Raw genomic sequence first — 25,238 nt, forward strand, 5'->3', positions numbered from 1 at the left:
GTTAAACATATCGAAAAAAAACGATAGTACAAAATAATTCTCGCGAATGTTCGCAAATTCATTCTTTATTTGTATTTTATTCTTTTAATTGTATGACTTTTTTAAAGAACTGCGTTGACTCTTATTTTGCCCTTTATTTATTGTTATTTAATAAAATAATATTTACCAGAAAAAAACAGCTTTGGAAATGTTATAAGATTCTTTAATGTGATTAGTTATACATTTATTGTATGCTACTTGTAATATTAAATGTATAACCAATCGTATTGAAGTCTTACAACAGTTGCGTGCAAAGCTGCCTTTTCCCGCTGAATGTAGCCGTTGCATCATAAAGAGGAAGCTACTTTCAACGAATGTTCACGATATTCTTCTGCTTAAGCGAGGGACACGTGGCGGGCTTCATGTAAACTGAAGACGACACGCTTTTTGCGGAGAAAATTCTAAACTCCTTCGTGCTTGAGTTCACCCACGCATTACATTCCCATGTGACGGCAACGAAGCGAGGGGCAACGACGACGACGTGATTATGCGTGTGCACTTCGCATGCAGACGAACGCGCATGCATACACAGCGTGTCGCGTGTCTACGCGCCGGATACTGACACTGTTGAAGTACAATATATGTATAATGCGCTACGGCGAAAATGCGCACTTTGCATCGAAGAGTAACGAAGAGAGGCTTCGAAATAATCGTGCGACCGGCGAGTTCAATAGATCCTCGTTATTATGCCAAAGGCGTAATAACGTGTAATTAATTTTACGACCGCGTAACATATTTTGTGATGTTGAAATTTTCATATTAAATGTTTTGCTGAAATATCTAAAAATTTAGCTAGCTACAGATCCGAAAATAATTTTGTTGAACCTTCAAAATAATTATGTAGGACGCTCAAATTTTTGTGATTACACTTTAGATTTCAACTAACTATTTTTATAAGACAGTACAGATCTGAAAATAATTTTGTTGGATCAGTTTGAGCTTATAGGTGAGTTCCGTTTCACGCATGGTGCGCATGATATATCATTTTATCCTTGTTGTTCACTGAATATTAGAGATAAAATGATACATCATGAGCATCATGCATGAAGCGGAACTCACCTATAAGCTCAAACTGATTCAACAAAATTATTTTCAGATCTGTACTGTCTTATAAAAATTAGTTAGTAGAAATCTAAAGTATGATAAAAAAAATTTGAGCGTCCTACATAATTATTTTGAAGGTTCAACAAAATTATTTTCGGATCTGTAGCTAGCTAAATTTTTAGATATTTCAGCAAAACGATTCCTTCCATAGTAAACTCTCTCTTTTTGTAGATTAACTTTAATAAGAATTATATATGGGCGCACAGCCCATATATTTTAATAATCCAACAAAATTATATTTTCACATTTGACATATGTGCATATATTTCTAGTTCTTCATAAAGAAGCTCGTTTTTAATTTCTTTTTTTATCGGAATGTTGATATCGGAAGTGCCATCATAAATAAATAGTCGCGTGAATGAACGCAAAAAAATGCATTTCTCACAGGCAATTAGATTGTTTTGTTTTTGAAGAATAAGCTTCGCTATGTGATTTTCGAAACCGCATGAAATGTATTATATTGTAAAAATTAACGAAAAGTTTAATTTTCATTTTCTAGCTGTAATTTTTTTGTATATCATACTCTTATTTACTTAACGTTCACTCATGTATATATCTCCATGTATTCTTTAGTGAAAGCATTTACAGACTTTTCCTTCAGAGTCCGGTCCTGATTGGAACGACACGAAATCGCTGCCAAGTCACTGTCGCCGTTGCCTGAACTCGCGTCCAATATCCATCCGTTCGTCGGGCAGCGTTTGAAAGTAAAGAATTATCCTGTTTACTTCGCATCCAAGTTACCGTGCAGCGAGATTATTTTACACGCAGTGCGCACATGTGCCGCAAACTAAATTCGATACGATGCAATTCCGCCGGCAGAAACGGTCGTGAAGAAAATCATAAATATAATCGCGCGCGGAGATCAAAGATCCGCGGCGATTATTACGGATCGTGATAGTAAGAGGCGATCGAGCGAGTGAGCCGAGCGAACCGAGCTGAGCGTAAAGTTAAGTCGATTATGTCTCTATTACGCGACGCGCGGGTGCCCACGGAATTCGTGACGGGGCTATTAACGCTGAGCATTAGACGCAATAAATGGGTAGGCGCGTCGTGCCGTGATCTCCAGAAATAGTTCTTCCCGGAGTGGTTGATTATATCATCAAGCGGTTGATAAACGTATCGGAGTCTCCGATTCGTTCGTGCTATAATGCAATATTCGCCGATTTTTCCACTTGAAGATGATAAGCGATACCTTCGACGTTAATTATACCTGCATGTCGTGGATCGTGATTTCACTCGGTCGTAGTTCCTTAATGAACGTCTATTCGCCATGGCATGAGATTGGAAACTGCGACAGTAATGATATTAAATAAAACTGGAGTAAAAATTAATAGAAAAATAACTGTGGATAAAATGAGATCAAAAATACTTATCCGCGATTTACAATATTCTCACAAACTTCTTGGAATTTGTTTGAATCGGCTCTCTCTCTCTCTCTCTCTCTCTCTCTCTCTCTCTCTCGAACTCTAAACTTCGCCAAATGCGTTTCTTTATGCTATTCTTCGCGTGTAAAGATTATACGCGTTATTTATTTCGATAAACGAGTGCAGAAAGAGCGAGGGATATGTTCTCTCAACGTCCTTGCGTGAACCGTTGAAGGAGATGAAAGAGGAATATCATTCGCGGCGCGAAAATACCGATGTGCGATCCTTGGAATATTCTTTCGAGTTTCGGTTTGTTTAGCGAATGCCTTATGGCCTCATCGCTAAACGACTTAATTCTCTCTTTTCGCAATGGTGGCCACGACGCGGGTAAAGTAATACGGGAAGCACGATATTTACCAGAAATGTCGCTGCCTGCCCTTTCCCTGAAGTTCTCAAATTACATGGGCCAAGAAACCGGCCTGTGAAATTATGATCAGCCGCGCCCAGATTAACCGTAAATCCGATGACCGCGCTTTTTAAATTGTCCCATTCCATCTTGAAACCAGCACTATCATCGCGACACATCCTTGAATGTAACGTTTTTCAAATTTGTTCAATTCGCGGCAACACATTAAATAACGAGCCAAATTTTTCGAGATACATCATTAGGTGTATACATTTCAACGTTCAGGATAGATCAGTCGCTAACACGATATTCAAAAATATAAAAAGTAAAATGAACTTTTCATTTCTTATTTTTTAAAAATTATTTTATTGTAATATTGTTTTTGAAATTAAAATAAGAGTAAACATAATATGATTTGGATAAATTTCACCATTTTTGAAACATTTTTTATTCGCTTTTAAATGATTTAATTCAAACATTTTTTTGCCTTTTTTTTACCTTCTGTAAAATTTTCGCGGCACGCTTGGAGACCCTTTGTGGTACACAGATTGGAAAACTGCTTATTCGTTTTTGAATCGTCCTCAAAGAACGACCTAATTCTGACGTTCTTGCTTTTATATCATTTCCGATGAAAGAAAGAAAGAAAACTATAGGATCCAATATCTTTAAGGTTCATTCCTTGTTGAAGATTCGTCGCATGGCACGTTCCTGCACGCAAATTAAAACGTCCCGCACGAAGACGATGCACGTGCGAACAAATCTGAAATGTCCGACACTAAGCCGAAGTAATTTGTCAATATGACACATTCACACGTAACAACGTTATGTTCGCTGTTGCACATAATTTCTACTCTTGAAATTCGCTCTCGACATTCCCGACGATGGAAATGTGCGTCGGTAGAAATAATATGAGTATCGCGTTAATAATGAGATTCTTTTTCGAGAAGAAATCATGTCGAATGTAAATAGAGAATCCTAATCGCGTCACAACTTATGCGTTAACAACTTTAAAAATAACATTTTTACACGTCTTAGAGTATTGTATACCATCTATGTTTAATGATTATTTGATTATAAATTTAAAAAAGACTATCTGCTAATATTAATTATTATTTGTTAGCAATATTAATAGTTTCCTTTTATTGCTTAAATATTTCTCATATAAAATAAAAGCTAATATCAATGTTTTTGAGCTAATAATAATGTTGCAGGAAAATAAAATTTTTGTACTGAAAGAAGTATATCAGAAGTATATAGTACTTTGCTAATTGAAAAATTGGATTCCAGTGAAATAAATCAGTCTCATATCTTATGTATATAATAATAATATAGCTTATAACGTGATGAATAAAAAATATTACAGACACATGGCTCAATAATGAATAGTTTTTGAGCTGTAGTGCGTTAAAAATACTCCACAAACGCAAGTTTTACTTTTGATATATCATAGCTCAAAAACTACCCATTATTGAGAATTGCGTCAATACATCTTTTATTTATCACATTATAAGCTATATAAGCTCAATATAAGCTGCGTTATACGTGAAAACTATTAATTCATTTCACCAGGATCCAATTTTTCATATAATTAGTGCGGGTCTTTTAATCCAAGTTTATAGATTTTCTACGACAGTGAAACATTCCGCTTTCAAGAACTACCCGCACGGCAATAAAAAAGTGTGACGTCAGGGTATGTGGGTACAGAAACGTTTTCGTAAGTCCTGCGGGCTTATTTCACAAAGGCATTATTTTTCGCTCGACAATACGACAGTTCGGCGCGGTCGTGACTACGGAGTTAAAGTATAAAGGTGATCTCACTGCATGTCGCGTGGGTGAACGTATCCAAGATCCCACACGCACCGCGCATAACACACCTGCGTGTGATCGCCGCACAATAATTCTGCTGTGCAAATTATCACTTACACGAGCACCATTTCTCGAGACAAGCGCACGGCAAATCCGTAAACTCGCGAAAAATCCAGAAAATAACAAGAAAAAAATCGCTGAGAATAATTAGTGTATGTTTGGCAACAGGAGAATTTTCAATAATAAACAAAACTAACTGTATAATAGCACTAAGATTAATAAATTCTTCTCTTTACACGTCCCTTTTAACGTAATTTCTAACGCTACGAGATATACCTTCTTTCGTTGTAGAATATTGTATAGCGTACTTTCTCTAAAATCTTTGGAGTGGATTCCGACTCTAAAAAATGAAATTTCATTCTTGAAATTTTTCTTGAAAATGGACAATTAAGCCACTCTTTTTCAACATTGGCTCAATCGTTACTCTTTAGAATTAGATTCCATTGCACTCCAAAGATTTTAGAGAGTACTCGAAATGGTTCTAATGTATTCTTAGATATTTCACGCTACAAGTATATTGGCTATACATTGTTACAGCTTTAAGTCGTACTCGTTAGGTGCGTGTAAGATAGATCGCTGTAGAGAACACAGATCGGCCTTCGCGGCACTTAACCGTAAACTCTCCAACGAAGAGTGCAGGGACGTCGTCGTTACTGGTCCAAGACCAAGAATAGTCTTTTATCGTGGCTTCGGAAGGAGGTGGGGTATCATAAATCAGCGTTTAGTGCGTTTAAAAACGCGATAGGTGGCCGGATTTAAGAATAGCACGGGTCGTGAGAGTACAAAAGGCGCCACACATGCGCGCCGAACGAGATGCTCTCTCGCCTTAAATCGTGCAGAACCGCAAAAGAACCGTCCCGGTGCATTTTCTGCATCCCACCGCTCGTTACGATAATTTGAATACAATCCCGTCTTCAAGAACTCTGTTTGTATACAACATTGTACATAACGTTGATAAAGGCAAAGTAAAGCAGCTGGAACCATGTCATCTAAACGTGATGTTTCCCGAAAGTCGAAAGTTCGCGAAATTAAAAAAAAAAGAAAAATAGTCATAAATGGCAAAATAGCAGTTTCAAAGATTATCTCGTTATTACAATCCAAAACAAAATTAATAAAATTTTTGTCTGATAATGTTACAAGTGTATATTAATTTGAAAATTTAATTTTATTATTTTATAAAGATCTTCAGAAATTATGCATCCGAGAAATGAAATCGGTATGTTCTCGACAGAGTGCAATACCCACAAATGTCAGAATTATATTAAAAAAGAAAACGACTTTCGACTCTCTCTCTCTTATTATTAATAACACGAATTGTGGTGTGAGAAGAAAAAGGTGCATTGCGAATTATTAAATTTCGGGTCAGCGAACCATCGATCCGTATCGAATTCCCGTTAGATCGATATCATTTCCGCCTCATCTAAAGCAAGATCGTCATAGAAAGAAAACCGTTTAATTAGTTTCTGAGAGACTCGATATCACAGAATGCAATCTTACCATAGCTAAGTTTAAAGACCTGAAATATTTATACCTGTCCGGCTAAAGATAAATGTCGAAAAGATTAGTATGAAATAACTGCACACAGAAATAATTGCATAACTGGAATTCAAATAAAATAAAATAAATATTTATTAAAAAACAAACAAACACAATGTTGAGAAACATTGATTGATTAATTTAAAATACTAATTTTTTACTCAGTCAATTGTTACGTATTTAGAATTCTGTTGAAGAATTTTACATTCGCATGAGACAGATTTTCCAAACATTAAATTTTTAATTGAGGTTTTTTTAAAAAAATATATTTATCCTATATTTACGAAAAATGACTATAATAAATTACGAGATATATGAGCAACTTTACGAATTGTAAACGTTCAATGATCAACGCCGAAATATTATTTATGCAAAAAATGAAGAATTTTGAAAGTTTATTCATAAAGGAAAAGTATTATAAATTTATAGCAATAAAAGTATCTTTCTTATAGAACATATTGCCAAGTTTATGTATAAAATAAAAAATTAATGAATCAATAGTGGAATGAAAAGTGGATGAAAACAATTTTGAAAATAGTTAGCGAAAACAATCGTTAAATCACTCAACTCGCTTTAACTCATGAATATATAAAAGCTCGTAAAAAGCGTATTAAATCTGCTCTTTTTCCCGGAGCAGGCATGCGAGCAAATGGATCTTAACGGTACGCGGTTGAGTTAACGTAGATAATAGCGGATTCAAAGATTGCTTGCGAAGCTCGTTACAGCGACATGTGAGCATACGCGCGAAAGAATCCAAGCGGAGATAAAGAGAGTAAGAGGGTCAGTCTTTCCAGATAATTTCGTCAACGTGACATTATCTTTTCTTTTCGAATTCTTAACAACCCTGTTGGCTTTTATAAATTGTATAAAGTGTAAAATCAAATACTATCAATAAAATTAATCAAAAAATAACCAGGAAACTCCTCAAGAAAATAAATTATAAGATTTTTTTCTTGATAGATTACATAAATTCTGAGAAAAATAATTTTGTAGCATTATACCGTCATGAGCTCTTATTAATATATTAAAACATATTAATGTAATCGCAAAAATTAATAAAAATATGAGTACTTAATTCTTAAATAACATCAATAAATTCTAAAATCACACATAAGAAATTATTACTCAATAATAAATAACACATATATCAACATAGTCAAGTGTCGATTTATAATCGACTATCAACATAAACCATGATAAACCTGATTGACTACACATTACAATACTCAAACTATATTTTTTAATTACTATGTATTTTTACATATTTATTTTTTAATATTTATATCTTCTCGTGTATGCTCTGCCATTCTTAAAAGAATATTTCAATATTAAAATGTGTAACGTAAAATTTGCAGTTTTTACATGTCTGAGAAAATCAGGCAGCCGTTGTTAATCTAATTATACTGAGGTTTAAGTATACTATTTCAAACGGTGGATATAATACATTGCCAACGCAAATCTTACACTCGCGTATTCAACTTTTGACTGATTCGAAATACACCGAATGTAAGACGATAACGATGATCGTGTCGTCAGCTGATCTCACCTGTTGCATTCTACGCGGAAAATAATCCGCACACGCGGCAACACTATCGCACTCTGATCTCCTCATTCCTTCTTTCATTCAGAAATTGTAGGTAGTTCTCCACTAAGTTATCATTAATTAATTTTTAGGTAGTAAGCAGAAGATAAATATTTCTCACACACAAGTCGTAACGAGAATTACTCAAACTTCTTACGTATCACTTACAAATACATAATCTTCCTTTTTGATGTTACAATTAAACTTTATCAATCTTATCACCTTTTAAATAGTTCAAACTTTAATAAAATCGTTTACTTTCAAATTGCTTAGGATCAACAAAACTACCGCTATAATCTTGTTAACTCTCTCTAAAACTGTTCAATTTCAGTTGACTAAAAACAAAGTTGTCCACATAAACATATCATTCGTGTTCGCGAAAACGGTCGCAGCACCTTTCGAAAGCACCAATCGGTCGATCCGAGAACGGATTCGCGATTAAGTGGGAATTTGGAGCAAGCGCGATCGGAACGCCGGCGGCGCGGCGCGGCGTACGGAACGTCGCGATAGAACGCGACGCGACGCGACGCGTCGCGGTGCGGTGCGGTGTGACGGCGACAGGTGCCAAAGGAGCGTGTCGTCGGTTCCGCACGTATGCGGAATCGGGACGCGGTCGTGTGCCGATGCGCCTGCCAATCGGCCCCGCACTGGCCACCAACCGCATATAACGCCGCCGGAGCACGTGCGCGAGCCGTCGCGCCGCGCCGCGCCGTTGAGATCGACGAGAGGAGCCGCGTTACAGGCGAGAGCGAGCTCTGGCCCGCTCGAGAGAGTGACTCATGGCCCGCCGCTGTACGCGCGTGTATGAGAAACACGCGAGTACGGCGCACATGTGCTCACGGACGCGCGAGACAGCGTGTACGTATCAAGCAGTGTGTGTATATACGCTAATTGCACGCTCGCGATCAATAATGCCTTTTCGCTTGAGGTTACCTGCAAGTTTTAGACAGATGCATTGTATCTAGGTGTTCGTACATACTATATATACATCGTGATTGTTAAGTCTAATTATTCGGTATTAAGAAGGTATGATAAATCTATGCATATATATTTATATTTATACTTTAAATGAATTTTATATAAATATATATATATAAGTTATGTTTATAAACATTCTATTTCTATTGGACAACACGTTTTTATAGTTAATTTGCTACAAAATTTAAAAAAATAATAACAAAAATGTGCAAAGGTTTTGTATAAGTCTTTTAAGTATTTAAAATGACTAATTTAAAGTTTCATTGCAATTCATTGATTAATTACAAAGATTTAGAACAAATAAATACTTCGTTTATTTACACGTTAACTAATTTCTGCATTGCAATGTAAAAATTATCTTGAAATATTTATATAAGAAAATTACTTAAAATTGTTATTACTTAAAATACTTATATAAGGAATTAATTGAATAACCGAAAGAGAGCTAAGTACATTTTGTATAAATTGTATAAATTTTGCAAAAGAGAAATTTATAATGTTAGAATCGCGGAATTTTTATGCAGCTTTACGAATTATATTACGCATATATGTATAAATAGAAAATTGCACGGGTTACTATTGTATTTAATTTCGCTGTTACAGTGCTCAGAAAAAGTGTATACCTAATAAGTATACTTAGGTGTTTGAGCAAACCGAGATGCGTAGCACATGCATTTCACTCTAGTGAGTAATCCTACACGCAATTCACAAATGAAGAAAATACGCGAAAGTATAGAGATTTCCCATTTCTGGAGACATCAGCTACCATTTTATTAATAGTGGAAGCCCCCCAATTCCAAGATCACCGTTCGCTGAGTAATGTAGCGGGATCAAAAATAAATTTAGATGCGTGTTGTATTATAAATAAGCGGTAACGCATGTATCACTTTGAGGAATGATTATTTACGAATTTTCAAAAAGTACACATCTCACCGGTTGCTTCGCGGTTCACTGTCAGTCGCCTGTCGCGTCCGACAATCACGCACGAAAAGTTCGAAATAAACCGAGCTGAAAATTTTCGGCTTAAAGTTCCTTTGACGCGATACGAAAAGCAAAAATAGAGATAGATACGCGAAAGATTCGTGTAAAGTTCGAATGCTACGCATTCGGTTCACTCTGAAAGAATCGTTTGAAATGGATTCAGTTCATCGTTAAATGATTCAAGTAATCGAACAAAAATAATCGATGGAGACTTTCCAATAAAATTACGTATTTTTAATATTTTGCTATAATAATATACTATTAAAATTGCAATGTTTGTAACAATTCGTTTGTTACAACACTACAAAAATTTGAAGTTGGCTTGTAAACGGAATTTTCACGTCACAGTTTCATATTTCATTTCATTTAATTATTTCTGTATGTCTATTATAAATTTACTAAGATTTTTTAAAATTACTTAATTTTAATGCAATAGATTTCTAATCTTACTGTAAAACGTAGAGCACATTCGAGTACACTGTAAATGCATGTTTAAATTATAATGTCTCTCGACAGAGAGCCATGGAATTAGCTGCCACTGCATTTGCTCTCGACTGGCTTTTGATATACGTTATAAATCTATAAATACCAACATATATGCGGTTGTATTCGAGGAGGCGCCGCGCCGTTCATCGATAGTCCAAATTCACAAAGCCGGGACACACAGAGCCGCGTGCTAGATCTGGCGGCTGGCCACGAGGGAACTTTATTTTGAATCAGTATACAATCATCGTAAATCAAATCGATTTTACGTCTCGGATGAGCAACACATTGCCAGAGGACACTCGTAGTTTTACGCACGCAGTTTTACGCCCCGCATTGAATGACAGTCGAAGATACAGTGCGAATAGTCCTGTCGGCGCGTAACTCTATTATATGTGTTAGTGGAATCCGTTGGAGTAGAGTCTCTTACTTGTTTTAGGAATAATAGTGATGATTATATATAGTTTTGATATTAATTATTTATCCTAATTTCATTATTTATTTTACTTTTATCTTTTTGCATAAAATACATTTTTGAAATAAAAACTAATATTCGAAAAAATTAAAACTTTAATGTTTAAGGCATGAGAATAAATAATACACGCACATAATATTTTATTTTATTTATATTTTAATAATATTATATTTAAAAAGAAATTGATCTATTTAGTAATATTCATTAGTTAATTATTTATGTAGGTGCATCTATGCTATATTTAATGCAATCTTCGAAATATACTTTACATCATGGCAGCTGCGGCTACCGAGGAAGATAATTATGAATAGCTTAGACAAGTTGAAAATTGTGCAATGGTTGCTTATTCTAAGTCAACGAGATCAGCAGTTATTAATCATTCGAAGCCGGGACGTGAGCGAGAGAGACATCTCCGAAAGCACCACACGGCCCATAAATGTCAATGATTTATTTTTACAACACGCGTCCCGCCGTATTACGATTTCGAGCGTAATCGCGCCCCGTGTTCTTCGCTTATGTTCAGACCTGTTGTTTCTCTTCCTGCTTAACGTGACTAACTTCCAACGAGTGCAAAACGGTGCGTGGAGGATACAGCGGCACCGATTCATCATCAATTTTACGTTCCCTGTCGGATACATTCGTCCTTTCTCCACTTCGAGTGACGTTAACAAGTGTTTTCCGCGATAAACAGCCCTAACTGTAATTTTTTTGAATCTTATTTTTTATTATGTACCAAGAAGAGTTCTTTATGATTATGAATTTATATTTTAGCGTCAATGTGTGTGTCTTCTAATATTAAACATTTTATTATTGATCGAATTTACTTTTTATACTTTGTTATTTTTTATTATTTTATATTTTGTTATTTTTTTATAAGCAAAGCAATAAACGATAAATTTTTATTAAATTTTAAGTGACGATTTTCGATGTAATATCTATTGGATATCTATGAAAGATTTAAACTTTTAATATACTTTAACATTTCTTTCATTTAATCTATTTTTTTCCTAAATGCTTAAGATAAAATAAATGACTAGAACTAAAAATATAGTTCTAAAATAAGAACTATATTTTTTTTTAATTTATGTATTAAATAACGCTTGCAATCACTTTTAAATCAAGAAAAACTATTTAATATCATACACATATTTTTCAATGTCAATTAAGGAATTAACCGCAGTTTTCTTTCAATATTGAGTCTTATACTTATTCAATTTAATAAGAACGGAAAATAATGATAAATTATTTATTTTGAGTATTAAAAAGCATTATTGTTCAGTGTTTAATAAATTTAATTAATTACCTCCCAATATTAAATTTAAATTTCTGTAAAAATAATCTACATAATCTTACAATAATACTATCGTCATTTATCTTCATTATAAAATAGAAACAAAATATCGATGTGTCTTTCAAGTTAAAATAGTGACAATAGCAGTGCTGTTATTTTTAGGAATTTATTTATTTATTTATTTATTTTTTTCAAATTATTACAATCACCATTGACGCGAACCAAGATTTCCGTGTTTCGACTCATCCTCTTAGACGGGATATAACTGTGAATCCATCTCCATACCATAAACGCACTACACGACGCAGCGGGCCCGCCTTTCTCTTTGCAGCAGAGATGCTGGAAGGTAGCCCCGCCTCTGCTCCCCAAAGCCTCAGGCAATTAATTCGCTATTACCGCATTGCTGGGCCGTAAGTCACGGAGGGTAATTACCGAGCGGTAATTTCACCGCTGCTGGGTTACGCTGCCGGGGTAATGGATACGTCGTGCGGTCATTGGAACCTAACAGTTTCAGCATGATTCGACAACCTGATTACGTGATCGGATTCTCGTCAATTTGACTTTGGTTCTCTTTATTCACCGCGTCTGTAGATAATAACATTATTTACACGATAATAAGGTTTCATCGTAGAGACCTTTTTTTCTGCAATTGTAGTGAAAATAATTTTGATGATGTTATACCTCAAAGTTGCAAATAGATCAAAAAGCGATACTCATGTTTATGTCACAATTAACGTTATTGAATCCGACATTGTGTTCACAGTTATATTTTGGAGCTTTGCTTTCGTCACAATGTTTATTTCGTTACACAAAAAAACTTACCTCCAAGTATGCGGTGAGAATCCGGAACATGTTTCTCCACACTGCAAACAAGGTTGCCCTTCTTCTACGTCCGTAATGAGGACGCCCTAAAAAGTAAATAAATTTTAATAAATTGATAAATAGATTAACATGATAAACAAATATATAAATTAATAATATAAGTAAGTCAATGTAATATAATAAATTAATATATTTTAAAATATTAATATAAGTATTTATCTTTTCTTAATTCTAATAATTTGTTTTGTTTTGTATGAATTAAGTTTGCAGCACGTAAATTTATATTTTTGCCTATTCAATAATGCCTATCAATAATATAATCTTCAAAAGAGTTGCTATGCTCGATCCAAGTATCCGAAGTATCATCATTGATTTTTATTAAATGATAAAAATGAATACAAACATTAATTTAATATATAGTTCTTTTCATGAAATTAAAAATTTTAAAACAATTTAAAAAAATTCAATAATTAACGTACAAAAACACTTTCAAAAAATTTATATAACAATGATAAATATCGAAAGCAATCAACAAATTAAAATTCAAATTAATTTAACTGATTATTTGTCTAAAATGTTTGAACGTAAATGTCCAAATTCCAATAAATGCAAACGTCCTCGATCAGCGTGACCGATGAAATCACATTAATTGCAGAGTGAAAGGTCTTGATCATTGTAAATGTCAAACAAACGTTATGCATGCGAACGTTGTTTCATGAATCTGCGACTTGATGACAATTCGATAAACGAATAAAGATATCCTACTTAAATATAACAAAATATCAATATTATTTCACCTATCGTACGTCAATATTAAATAACTTTTCTTTTTCGAAGTCGATCTCTCAACATTGCAGTTCAAGAAAAAAAGTTTTTGCAGCTTTGAATAAAAGAATCACTGCACAAATTAATATATTTCAACATACAATAAATATATTTTAATATGAAATATTGAAATAAAGACGTATCGATTAAAAAGATATGTATACAGAATTATATTGCAGTTTTGAACGTTACAATACGGTCTTTTTTTTACTTTAAAGTATCAATAGGTAAAGTAATTGTATGTTAATATCTAATTGTAAAGAAAAATTGATATTAGAAATATACTGAGTTTCCCAAAAAGCGAAGTGTTACCACTTTGGAATTCTAATCCGCGGATTTTTCCTCGAGACGAAGAAAAAATTCGACGCGGAGAAAGTACGACGTTGTTTCGTATATGCATGATGTTCGCTAACACGTGCGAATGAGGACAAGGTCCAAACCAAATGATGAGCCACGTGCAATTAGGAAAAGTTTTTAATTACGAGAGATTTATTATGTCACTATACGAGGTGGTGTTTATCTCATTCGTAAGAGAACGATGAACCGCTAATGAGCGCACGTCACTAATAATAATTACTAATGCGTCGGCGAATCAGTGACACGAAACAAGCGTTAACTGCGACTGAGCTAGCTGATTGCGTTAAAAGTAAATGTTTATTATACGAGCAAAATTATGTATCTGTGTTTCTGATTAACAAATAATAGTACACAGCCTTTTGCTTCTCTCTTCTTTTTAATTTTCAACGTCTGTTTCTACGACTTTTTTAAATTTAAAAAATAAGACTCAAGAGCTATCGCTATAGAGATTAAAAGATTTCAAGCCGAGGATGTACTAAACCAAATAAACGGTATCCGGAAATTTAAAGTCAAACGTAAAATATTGCTCAGCCTACAAGTTAAGGAAGGAAGCTTTAAGTATATTTATTAACAGTTTCCATATTAGATAAATCGACGAGCGGGCAGGATGTAATAGGTGTATTACATTATCATCGAGCCAATTTACCGGCCGCTTCTGGTGCAACTATCACCTCGTATTACCGTTCAGGAAACATTAATAACGTCGATTTTCTTGCACGCCCTAGAAGTTAAAATTGCTCAGATTCGAGCAACGTAAATAATGGATGTTTCACCGTGCATTAGTCACCAGCTGCCATCGCATTTTTTAAAAACGTTTCAAGTATTTTTGACAGCGTTTATTCCTTCCGCTCATCTAATACGTCGGAGATCACCGGACATTAAGTTGAGATAAATTTTGATTTAATTAGCGTAATCATGTAAAAGATTTTTAAAAACGTAAATATTATTTATTCATAAAAATATTAATTATAATAATTTAAAACTAAGTTTTTAATTTATCAAAAGCAACTTTTAGCGAAATATGTGGTTAAAGAATAGTTAAAGAAATATGTACTATAAAATATGTAGTAGGGTAAGATAATATCATTTCGAATATAATACAATTCTGAACAAAACAAAATTTGAATTTAATCTTCTCAGTTTTTCTTCAAGTTTAATTTTTTCTTCTTTGATTTTTTTCTCCTTTCAATTGAGATCAGTATTATCAAATTTGAACTTCAAAAATTGGATTATATTATTACGTTCGAAACTGTATTTTACCATATACTAAATATTTTATTTACATGCCCTATTTGTGCATAAAATGGAATTATTGAGGACTAGCAAGAATACGCAATATTGAGAAAAAAGTCGAAATATTCACAAATTATATGTAAAGTTTTTTTCGATATTTAGTAATAAAAGATTTGACTGTGTGATGACGAAATATATTTATAAAATATATCTCAATAATAGTAAAAAAATAAAATAGATGGTTTATTTGCCAAGAATACGCCATATTTAAATAAGGAAACTCGGTATAGTAATATTTTTCGCAATAAATTATTTATAGTTTTTAAGATACTTATTAGCATTAAATCATTAATAGTTTTCTAAGCTTATTTGCAGCAATAACATTAAATTACTTCAATTTAATTTGTGATATTACTAATCCAGCTTCGGTGTGTTTCAAGGCCTATAAATAATTGGCATACGGTTAGCTTGAACTGGAAATTGTATATGTATGTACATTCATAAGAAATATTATTAGATGCGAATAACTGCCTTGACTGAATATAACGTTTTTCACTCATGTATATGTTTAAATAAGAATTTATTTCAATAAAATAAATATGATATATCGCAAATAACTTAATTTTTCTCAGTGTACCATTGTGCAATTTTATATCGCAAAGTGATATAATTACATTTTATATTTCTATTTAATCTTATTTAAAAGAAGAAAATAAGAAAATTAGCGTAATCATATAAAAGATTTTTGAAAACGTAAATGTTATTTATTCATAAAAATATTAATTATAATAATTTAAAACTAAGTTTTTAATTTATTAAAAGCAACTTTTAACGAAATATATGGTTGCTACGAATGGTTAAAGAATTGATATCGATCTCTGAGATCATAAATCACTGCACTAAAGGAACCGCTGAGTGTCTGGAAACTGTTTGCGCCAGTCGGATCTACAAGAGGTTTCTAAGTCTTGGCCCACAGTCACCGGTTCGTCTACAAAGGGAGAGGAGAAGAAGAAACCGCCGTGTTGGATGGAAGAAAGCGCCCGAAGCGCGTTGGATGCGTTCAAGAACCTTCCGGCCGGCGTATATGGTCGGTCTGCCCACGTTCGGTTCTCTCGCTGCTGGCCTCATCGCCAAATATCGAGTAGACACGCGTTGGAAAATATGCCGACAGTCGCCGATCTGTCTCTAGCTGCCTATATATAGCAATACCGAATAACGATACTCGTAGCGTGCTGAGCGTTGCTATCTAATTAACATATTTTTCGTTCTGACTCACCGCGCGGTGAAGGGCCTCTTTTCCTTACGATGTCAAGGCGGATCGCAAAAAAATGCAGGAGAAACGAGATTTAATTATTTCGAGAGTTAATTATTTCGAGTCTGCAGAAATACTTCGATATCTGACTTTTCTTATGTCTATAATGAGCATAAAATGAAAAATCACGATTGCTGAAGATTTAATAAAGATTATTTTTAATTAATTCATAGTAATAAATTAATGTGACTACAGTTTAAAAAAATTCGAAAGTATTGAATTTACAGCTTTATTGCGTTAATATATTTTTGATTAATTATTCCTCTAAGCATTAAAGGACCTTTCATCCATCTACAATTTTATGCGCAAAAGTAGCTCTTGAAATGATTAAACGATGCTTTTGATTACGGCTGCGTTGCTCAAGAAGACAGATTACTTAGAATTAACATACCGCAAGCATTGTGAAGAATTATTCCAATCATTTGCCGCTCGAAATCAACAGCGCTGCTGTAACGCAGAATTGTAGTGAGAATGCAGTTTGGCGAATCTGGTTTAATTCAACGGTTGCGCACTTTCGCTCGATTGCTTTTTAACGAATCATAACCGCTGTTAAAACGTCGAAATATTACTTCGCATTTAGAAATTACAATTATATAACCAATCAAATGTATTTTTCCAAAAACTAAACGTTAAACGATTTCCACTTGCAATTATTTAAATGAGTTAAACTGTGTTTTTTTTTATTATTCCTTGATTAGTGTAACGTTCTCAATACCGGCATTAAATATCGTCAAAATTATTATGTATTGTTTCCGCATTCGGCCAATATAATTAACGTTTAAGTTCATTCGGTAGATCTTGGAAGATTGATTAGAACATAACGGATCCACACTCACATACCTACCCCCTTAACGAACCGATCACTCGATTATCCCGCGGACAAAGGCCGCATTTTTAACGGGACGACCCGTTTAAGGAGAGATGTTATCCGTAACGACGTGTCCTACGCGCGATACTGGCCATTCAGCTCGTGGGCGGTTCACTGACATTTGCATGACGCGTTGGCCAATAGACGAGATGATTACGAAAGTTTCGCGCGTTGAAAACCTGTGCCACGGCAGACTCGACGACAAATTGATAAGTAATTCCCGCTGGAAAAAATTTGGTTTGCTTCAAGATGCAAAATGCGAAATCGAATTACATAATCGACTCCTCGATTACCTCAAAATTGACGAGAGCCATTTTGCTCATCTCAGTTATACAATAATTGCGAAGATTAGAGTGAAAATTATTTCTTCTAGCGCTATTTCTAACGATACTTAATTATATGTATTCTTTTGTATAAAGATCAAAAATAAAAATCTACTTCTTTAACAGTTTACTAAATGAAAATCTAGATTTTTTGAACGCAGGTAATAAAATCTTACTTTTTTTATTAACGTTACACGTATGTGTAAATTAAATGGTAGGAACTCCTTTACGAATTATTTATTCTCTCGACTTATTTTTTCCTAATTAATTAATTGTTGTAGCAGAAAATAATATTTATTCGATGATAATGATATTATGCGATAAAATTGATTTTACGAAAATTTTTCACGAGTAAGATCACAGCGAGTCATTGCGTCATTACCATTTAAAGGATTAGCAATGGTAACAGTCGAGCTACCGGTATTTAGCTTTCACTTAATCGGATTGAACCGCGGTGAAGCGTAATTTGTGCACCCTGTGGACGTAAATAGGCGTGGATGATAAATGGAGATTATAAATTGCTCGTTCTGGATGGGTCTGAAACGCTTACGAAGTTTGTTAAGAAACCAGCCATTTGAACATCGGTAAGATTGGACATTGATATTGTTTAATTTAAAAAAAAAACGGTTCTTGCAAATCGCGTAAAATATGTTTACAATTAAAAAAAGGAAAATAAAAGTAATGTTAGTAATGCATGTATAAGAATAAATAAAAAAAGCACATTAATAATTAGCAAGAGCAGATGACTAAAATATGGAAAAGAATAAATATAAATTAATCAATATAAATTGAATGACAATGAATTTATGAATAAAATTATTTAAAAAAATTACATCGTTGTTATTTAATAAAATTATTATAATACATTTTGCATTTTGTATATTAAGAGAGGGAAAATTATTTTATGCGGTTTAGTGAAATGTAACGCGTTGCGAGGATTGGAGAATAAAATTGATGAGACCGATTATTCAGGAGAGATCTTTAATAAAATCCTGCTACACACAATTCGCCGTTGCGTTTATATTCACGCAAGTTACGAAACTTATCATCTCCAATATAGCCACTTAATTTTAAGGTATCGCGCTCTCTCGACCGTAAAACGGCCATCGCGAAATTCCAAGCAAATTGCAATTTTAGTGCACGAGGCCGTGTAATATTGCGCAAGATTTCCATGGTGATTCAGTCGCTCGTACTCAACGTGCGAGAGATAACAATGCCGCTTTTCGCTCACCAACGATCGCGGAAAATCGTCAATAAAGTAAACACACAAAATGCACACAGACTACGACATTGAAAACCAAACCAGTTCAGTATATGTATGTCTCATCATTTAAATGATGTTGTATAAATCCGTACATTCGAACTTTTCAAATTCTGCTCGCGAGAAAATCGCTACTATTATAAGTGCACCAGTAAATGATCATCGAATTTATGTTTATTTCTGTGATAATTATATAAAAAATATTATATCTAAAAAAGATTTAGCTTCTTCTAATTTTCAATTATAGCTATAAATATGGAATTAACCCTTCTCTCTCTTACTGAAGTTATAATAATAACGCTTGCACGCTAATTCAATAATATTCAGGTATTAAATGGTAATTCTGCCAATAGTCTGTAATTATGCTTATTAGCTATTAAATAATATATATAATATTTAAATCCATGATTTATTTAGTGGACATATCGTTTAATTGCATATTTCTCGTATCATTTAAATGAATATTAAATGCATCAACGGTATATTTTATTTTTTAAAAATCAATAGCTAATCTTTCCAATACTTAACTATCAAAAATTTATCAATGATTTATGACCATAATAATCTTACTTTCAAATTAAAAAATATCATCTTCCGTTATTAATTGCAAATGATAACCCATGTATCGCTTGCACGAAACCAATAAGAAAATTTAAAACTTATTCAATGACTAAGCCATATGTCGGCTATAAATATAATACTGTTTAGCAAAAGGATTGAATTATCGAACAATATTTCTTAAACGACCATCCACTAAGTGCCTTGCTATACGAGATGAGAGTAGGACAAGAATTACGACTCTCGCATTACGACCACACGCGACATTACAATTTCACCTTCGCACGACTTCAATGTTGGAACAAATTTGCTTCGAGTCGAATTCCAGGAACGATGGAAAATTGACACAATCGCCGTAACTATAGGCCGATCATTCCATCAGCAAATGGTGACGGGGGGGGAGGGTCGAAAGAACGGGAAAGCTGGGCTTTCTCTTCCTCGGGAACTTACATCCTCGATACAAACGCCTCGAATCAACGTTACGTGACGCTTATCGTTTCCAACCAAGAACTGCCACCTTTTTCATCTCCTCCAGCGATTTATGAAAATCGCCTCGCGCCTCTGAACCATAAAGGAACGATCGAAAGCAATTGACTCATGAAAGTGCCATACCCCTTCGCGGTAGTTCCAGATCGTTCTCGAGGGCGTCGCACCGCCGCCGCCTCTCCCCGGCAGGATTCCGCCGTCCCTTCGAGTCCTCCGCCAACGATCCTCTTCCTCGTCCTCGTCGCTGTCCTCATCGTCGTCTTCGTATTTCCTGGGTCTAACCGCGCATATCTCTTGCGCTGGACGACGCCGCCGGCGTCTCTCTGCTGCGCTACCGGAATCTTCCGATGATCGTATCCTGATGATCGTTGTACCGTTGCGATCACGAGTCGAGGAAAATCCCGGCGACTCGCTGTCGCCCGAGTCAATTCTGCCACGCGCCTCGAAGCGATTCTCCTCAGGATCGTTCGTAGCTGTCTCGACCGTGCTGCCCCGTGTGTCTTGCAGGATCAAGAATCCTCGCTCCGGCGAGACGTCGACGTCAAGTTGTCCTTCTGGAGCATTTCGCACCTTACTGTGATCCCGTAGATACTTGGCGGAGAAAATCCGGTTGTTCTCGTACCAAGTTTTGGCGCAGAAATTTTTCGAGTTTTTGGCATTACCCTCCGCCTCATCTTTCTTCGGTGGCGACAACGTTCTCGCGTGTCTATCTGATTTCCTATCGAATATTTCGTGATCTCTGCTTCGCAACGACGGACGTCTTTTCGGGGAAGCGTCACGATCCTTGAAAGAATTCGTTCTGACTATTGCTTTGCTGTTCTCCTCCTGGATAGGACTTGAAACACGTAGTTCGTCATCTTGCGTCTTAAAGGATACCTTGCCGAACTCTATATATCGATCATTAGCAGTTTTCCTATCGATATTGTTCTCGTAATCGTGATACAACGTTCGCCCGAATTCCTTATCGTCGTCCTTGAAACTGTTCTTCCTGCTTTCTAAATTTCTCTCACGATCCTTGTAGGAAATCTCGCCAAACTCGACGTTCTTTTCCTTAAACGAGTTCTTCTTCCCGGAATCATCGTTTACATTCTTAAACGAGTTGCTTCTGCTCGATTCGTCATCAACATTTCTCAGGAGGATCCTGCTGACGCCACCGGCATGTTCCATGGATGAGACTCTCTTCTCTGCATTGTCATTCTGATCTTTTAGGAAAGTTCTATCAAATTCACCATCTCGTACCCTGAAGAAACCTTTTCTATTTATATCTGTGCTTACATCTTTGAAGGAATCTTTACATGATAGGTCTTCCTGATCCTTGCCGAAATAATTGATCGAGGTCTCGTGTTGATTTTTCGAAATGTGCTTCTTATACGCATCGTTATCACGATCTTTAAACGATGTTTTTCTAGCAAAATTCGACTCACCGCGATCCTTGCTAGTCGCCCTCTTAGATTCAGCTTTGAAAGAATTCTTCTTGGTTATCGGTTCTCGATCGTATTCCTTTAGAGATTCCTTCCTAGTCAGATTTGGTTCTCTGGACGAACTTCGCCTGGGCGAACTTCTGTCCAGGTCTCTCCTAGGTTCAAGAAGAGCCCGATCGTACTTCTGTATCCTCACGTCAAAATCCTCCGGCGAACCCTCATAAATGTAACTCCTCCTCTTTGAAGAATTGTCCCTCGATCGAGGATGATTTTCTTCGTCTTCTATCGATTTCCTTCGGTAATTTCTCTCAGCACTGTAAGCGTCGTTCGTTTTTCGGAAACTGTCGTCTCGTCGAAGCTCGCGAGAAGCCTCGTTCCGCCTCTCAGAGCTTCTCGATTTTCGATCAGTAGATCGCTCACGTTGAACCGCATCCTCCTCTCGATCGTATTTTCCGCGCAGCTTGGACTCGCTCGATCTGCGCGGTTCATCCTCGCGATCGTCTTTTAGTTTCCGACCTCGTTCGTTAGATGAATTATCGTGCGGATAATTAACGATCGGCGATCTTATATCATTCCTACCGTCATTTTTCGTCTTGCCATGCGCTTCCTTTTCAGGACTCGTTGATCTCTGCTCCCTCTTGGATCGTAGCTTGCTCTCCTCTCGTGACTTCAATCGCTCGATCATCGCCTGGATTCTACGGTCCGGCGACTGACTGCCATCGGTAGCTAAATTTTCGATCTCCTTAAGCAATATATCTCTCTCGTCGACAGGTTGCATCAAATCGTTATTATTGTCGTTGCTTCTGCTAATCTTGGATATCCTTCCTCGATTCCTCGGCTCCACCTCCTCTTCCCAGGATTCTTTCATTCTCGATTTATAAGAGCCGTTGAGGTCTCTCTCGACGAACTCGCCTTTTTGTCGGCCCTCCCTCGGTAAAGATCCCACGTATCCTTCATCCCGATACTCCGGACGATCGTGCGATTTATCCGGCTTTGCACCCACGAGCTCGCTCCTGAATTTTCCATTTGTCAGTTGCATATCTTCGGGTTCCTGTTTCCTCGATTTTCTCGTGTCATCTTGAACGATGTCCTTAATGCCCCAAGAACCGAAGTGTCCTCTACTCTTCTTGTACAACAGATCGGCATTGTTCTCTTCCGTCTGTGCAAAGTTCTTATTATATTCCTGTCCGTTCCGCTCTACCTTGTTGTCGTGTTGCTTTGACATGCCGAAATGATAACGATTGCCGCGCCCGCCGTTCTTGCACGATCGGCTGGAGTGTACTTCCGTCTCGCTTCGATGGAAGTGATCCTTGGCGAACGGGGCGGCCCTCGGCGTGTCCTTCACTGCCGAAGGGCCGCGCAAGCGGGACGTCATCTTCTCGAGGAACGAAATCTTGAAGACAAGAAGTGTTATATCTCGCCCGAATAATATCGTTTATATGTATGTATATACAATGTACAAGTGGGTGTGATTTCCGATATATATATATATATATATATATATATATAGAGAGAGAGAGAGAGAGAGCAATTAATATCACTAAAAATTCTTCAGTAAAAGATTTTACGAAGTAATCTTTTTTTATGAAAAAATTTGTGGATTCCTTCACCGACGAACGCTGTCGTTAATTTCTCGTGATATCTCCAGGCATGAAAGAGGAACGTAGGCGCTCTGAGACACGCACGGTTAAGTATACGAGCGCTAACCTATTATTATTCGCGTATATCGAACCAGCCCAACGGCTACCGTCGATGCCGATCGATCCCTGATCCTTCGTCATCCACTGTGTGTACGTATTTATACTTGACGTTAGTGCACGAGCACTGAAACTATCTAGGTACACTAAGATTTCTGAAAGTAACATCAGAAGCACCGTTCAGTGATGATAAAATATCGTGCCACCTTAAAATGTATCTGTTTTTTCACCAACTATCTCACACATCCACGAGATCTCTTCAACAAAAAGAGATTAGCTGATGCTCTAATACAAAATGTGACGCCTTGATATTGAGTTAAGCTCTGAAATGACGCAAAGATATGTCACTAATAAAACTCCTGACAAAACGATCAGATTAACTGAACCGATTAACCGCACAGATTCTTCACAGGCTTGAACCATTTCTTCATCTTAAACAAAAGCGGTTCATACAGATCTCCACAGTCTAAGCAAAAATCGAACTGGAATTTCTTCAGATACTAAAGGGAGCGTCACACCAGGATAAACAAACACAACAACGTGGACGATGATCGCGACTGAATGATACACCTGAATCTCTATTGCCGTTGCGATGAGTAGCTCACCGAATCCTTTGTACTTCTCGAGTAAGGACACACCTTCCGAATCTCACGGTCACCGAGCCGTAAACGTCTTATGTCCAGATACTCTTTGTCTTTCTCTCTCTCTCTCTCTCTCTCTCTCTCTCTCTCTCTCTCTTCACCTTTGATGCTTTTTCGGGAGAGAAGTGAAGGACAATCTTTGACGGATCCTCGCGAGTTCTCGCGTCTCGCTGAAACTTGCGGGAGTGCGAGAGAGCGCCGGTCTTCTCACCTCTCGAGGTGGCTTCTTCTCGGCGAGAAGCCGCCAGCCGGCTTCGGGATGGAACGACGACGACGACGACGACGACGACGACGAACGCGCGCAGCAGACGACCCTGAAAGTCGTCTGTGGACTTTCACGAACGCGAGCACTTTGCCGGTCGGAGTCACCACGAGAGTGTGCACCGGAGGGAGAGCGTGTTCCTCCCGCTCTCTCGCCCCTGCCCCCTATCCTGTCGAGGCCCCCCTCGCTTCCAGCCGTCCGCGAGCCGTCCCCTTCCTCACTAAGCCCTCTCTACCCCGTCTCTACCGCACGCCACATCCTCCCCCCTTCTTTCGTCCTTCCTCCTTCACGCCGCCGCCGACTCCTTCGCCTTCTATTCGCGGTCCTGCGGTCCTCCCTGAGGTGAGGTGGAGCACGATTCTTCCGTTAATCCGCCGATGCTTTGGGCAACCACAAGGTATGTCGTAAGCATATAAGCTCGACTTTAAGATTCATCGGCCTCTTTGACTGATCGATGAAGCCTATGAGACAATAGAACGCTTCAAGAAAGAGCTAGAGTTTCCAAGAGTGTGTTTGTTAATTTGAGAGAAAACTTAAGGCTCTTTAAAAGCCAGCAATGGCTTTGAAGTAATGTGAGACATTAACAGCATGATGCGATAAAGTACAGCGAAGAAGATACATCAATTAGCTAGAAATCAACTACTAAGCTAAGATACTAATGATAGAAGCGTGGTTATCAACGTCGTTGCAACGGCTAACATAAGAAATCAATGGCGATATATTTTTTCGAACGACAGAACGAGAGCGGAAGCTTTCGTCTTTCACTTTCGAGGCGTAGCCAGGCGTTCGCGCGGAAATTAATGGCACACTTCGAACGTGAAAGGAGCTAAACGCGCGAAAATATAGAAAAAAAGGTATACAATGCTCTCGTTATACCGATAAAAGGTTTCGCAAATAGATCATCCACATTTACGTTTCATTAAAACTTTCCTCTTGGATTCTTATTTACAGTTTAAATATCGAGTCGAGAAATTAATAAATTCTCCTCGAAAAAAAAAATAATAATAAGAAGCAGTTATACCAAATTTCTTGAAATTAAGCCAAGAAATTAACAATTTAACTTGACG

General features: G+C 36.4%; 1 protein-coding gene across 2 annotated transcripts in view; it reads right to left on the reverse strand.

Annotated features, from left to right (window-relative positions):
• The window catches only part of LOC108752833 (four and a half LIM domains protein 2), a 132,137-nt gene that overhangs the window by 74,219 nt on the left and 32,680 nt on the right, over positions 1-25,238 (reverse strand). Inside the window, exons 1-2 of one of the 2 annotated variants that reach the window (XM_018493951.1) lie at positions 20,277-22,961; positions 12,928-13,013 (exon numbers count right to left, since the gene is read on the reverse strand). In XM_018493951.1, the coding sequence (XP_018349453.1) occupies positions 12,928-13,013; positions 20,277-22,946 (2,756 nt within the window). In that variant the 5' untranslated portion in view covers positions 22,947-22,961. Of the gene's footprint in view, positions 1-12,927; positions 13,014-20,276; positions 22,962-25,238 lie in introns of those variants that run through there. The other variant, XM_018493956.1, reaches the window with a different exon arrangement.

Source organism: Trachymyrmex septentrionalis, unplaced genomic scaffold, assembly GCF_001594115.1.
Source record: "Trachymyrmex septentrionalis isolate Tsep2-gDNA-1 unplaced genomic scaffold, Tsep1.0 scaffold62, whole genome shotgun sequence".
NCBI classification, from domain to species: Eukaryota; Metazoa; Arthropoda; class Insecta; order Hymenoptera; family Formicidae; genus Trachymyrmex; species Trachymyrmex septentrionalis.